We start from the raw sequence: 2102 nt of genomic DNA on the forward strand, positions 1-2102 counted from the left end.
GACCAGTAATATTTGGGGTCACAAGATTTTGCCATGGATAATTTGTGGGTCAGAAGACAAAAAGTTTGGGAACCACTGCTCTAAATAATATAAACTTTTTGAAAGAAATAGTTAAATAGAGAAATCAGTCAGTCTAACAAATAAAAAAATGTATTTAAGTCATTTTGTGCAGTACAAATGACTTTCAATTTTATTGATGCATTGCCTCCATTTCACCTCCATTTCTCTCAATAAAAAAACAATAAAAGACAAATTTCATTCCATTAGTGTGTTGTTTGGTTGCTGTTCTGTTAGCAGAAAGATATTTATTTTAGCCTTTTGACAAAATCTGTGCTTTTTTTTCTGTCAGTTCGCATTTTTGGAGTATTCCTTTCAGCGAGCGGTGGGCGATACTTTGATATCGATCTGATACCAAATAAATACGGTAACGCTCTCTTATGGTACCCTTATTACCATGTAATTACAAGGTAATAAAAAATGTAATTGAATAGTAATCACTTCGTTATTACCAAGTAATTACGTGGTAATTAGGGTATAATTTTACTATGTAATTAATTGTCTGCAGTAATGTAGCACTTACCTCGTAATGTATTATAATTCACTATGTAACACCTAAATAAGTAGTAGGTAATTTGGACAGTTTTAAAGTTATATTTTATTGCAATTAACCAGTAACCCAAAAATTTAGTTGCATTCTTTTGGTTATAAATATAGTGTTGAGTTACTATTGAATAGTAATTTGATTGTAGTTACCCAATAAAGGTAGTTTTACTAACAATAGTTTTTTTGTACCCTAATTACCACGTAATTACATGGTAATAAGGTAGTAATTACYTTTTTTTTTTACATTGTAAGTACATGGTAATAAGGGTACCGTAAAAGAAAGCGTTACTGTAAATACTTGGCAAATACATTCGATACCGAAGTCTATATCGATGCTCTTTTTTTTGTAATGGGATGTTCATCGAATAACTTTGATATTGTGAGCACCCCTTCTGGTGGGGGAACAGATTATTTTAGGGATACAGTAATTTGAAATGAGAAATAAATAGAGAAATAGAGAAATCAGTCAGTCTAACAAATAAGAAAAAGTATTTAGGTTATTTTGTGCAGTACAAAAAGACATATTTGGTATATTATTTTTAATACAAAATTATAATACATACATAATGTGTTTGTTTGCACTGAAAAGTTATGGAGATGGTTAAATATTTGTATGACTATATCTGGCTCAAGTCTTGCCAAAAATGTTTTGAGCTTCTGAGTCTGTCTGAGCTGTGGCAGCTGAGTTAAAGATGCATCAACCGTCATAGTCTGTTTACAGTGGGAGGTTACCTGCATCCCCTCCTGACCAGATATCCCGATTCCTACATCCGCCACCTGGATCATGCTAACATCGTTAGCTCCGTCACCTGAAAACACAAAACATCCTCAGACAAATGTAGGAATGATTTCAATAACTGCAGTTTTGATTCCAGAAGGAAATAATTTCAAAGCAGTGCTGTTCTTACCCACAGCCAGGGCCATGACACCGAGCTTGTCTCGGATCAGGTGGACCACCTTGCTCTTCTGCAGCGGGGTGGACCGACAGCAGATCACCGCCTTGCATTTACGGCTCAGCTCCAGGAAGCTGCCTTTCAGCTCGTCCTGCAAAGCCCACTCCAGCGTCCGGCCGTCGATGACCAGGATGAAGCTGGGGCCGCCGCCGGGGGACGATGCTTCAGCCGACTTGGTCAAACTGGCTCCACATCCCTGGACTTCAAGTACGAGCTCCTCCAGTAGAGAGGCACACGAATCCTGCAGAGAAAGAGCAACCGTGGACGTGAAAGAACTTATTTTAAATGTGTTTCAAGCTGAAATGCATGATGGGATGCAAGTTAAATATCAAGTTCACAAGACAAAAAGCATGGTCATGAGCTTTGGGTCATGACCGAAAGAACGAGGTCTCAGATACAAGCGGCCGAAATGGGTTTCCTCCGCAGGGTGGCTGGGCTCTCCCTTAGGGATAGGGTGAGAAGCTCGGTCATCCGGGAGGGACTCAGAGTAGAGCCGCTGCTCTTCCACGTCGAGAGGAGCCTGTGGCTCAGGCATCTGGTAAGGAT

General features: G+C 39.0%; 1 protein-coding gene across 1 annotated transcript in view; it reads right to left on the minus strand.

The window, feature by feature from the left end:
- Positions 1-2102, minus strand: part of atp10d (ATPase phospholipid transporting 10D) — a 44297-nt gene that overhangs the window by 5759 nt on the left and 36436 nt on the right. Inside the window, exons 15-16 of the mRNA XM_014011884.1 lie at positions 1512-1797; positions 1336-1412 (exon numbers count right to left, since the gene is read on the minus strand). Of these exons, the coding sequence (XP_013867338.1) occupies positions 1336-1412; positions 1512-1797 (363 nt within the window). The remainder of the gene's footprint in view (positions 1-1335; positions 1413-1511; positions 1798-2102) is intronic.

Source organism: Austrofundulus limnaeus, unplaced genomic scaffold (assembly GCF_001266775.1).
Source record: "Austrofundulus limnaeus strain Quisiro unplaced genomic scaffold, Austrofundulus_limnaeus-1.0 Scaffold85, whole genome shotgun sequence".
Lineage (NCBI taxonomy): Eukaryota > Metazoa > Chordata > Actinopteri > Cyprinodontiformes > Rivulidae > Austrofundulus > Austrofundulus limnaeus.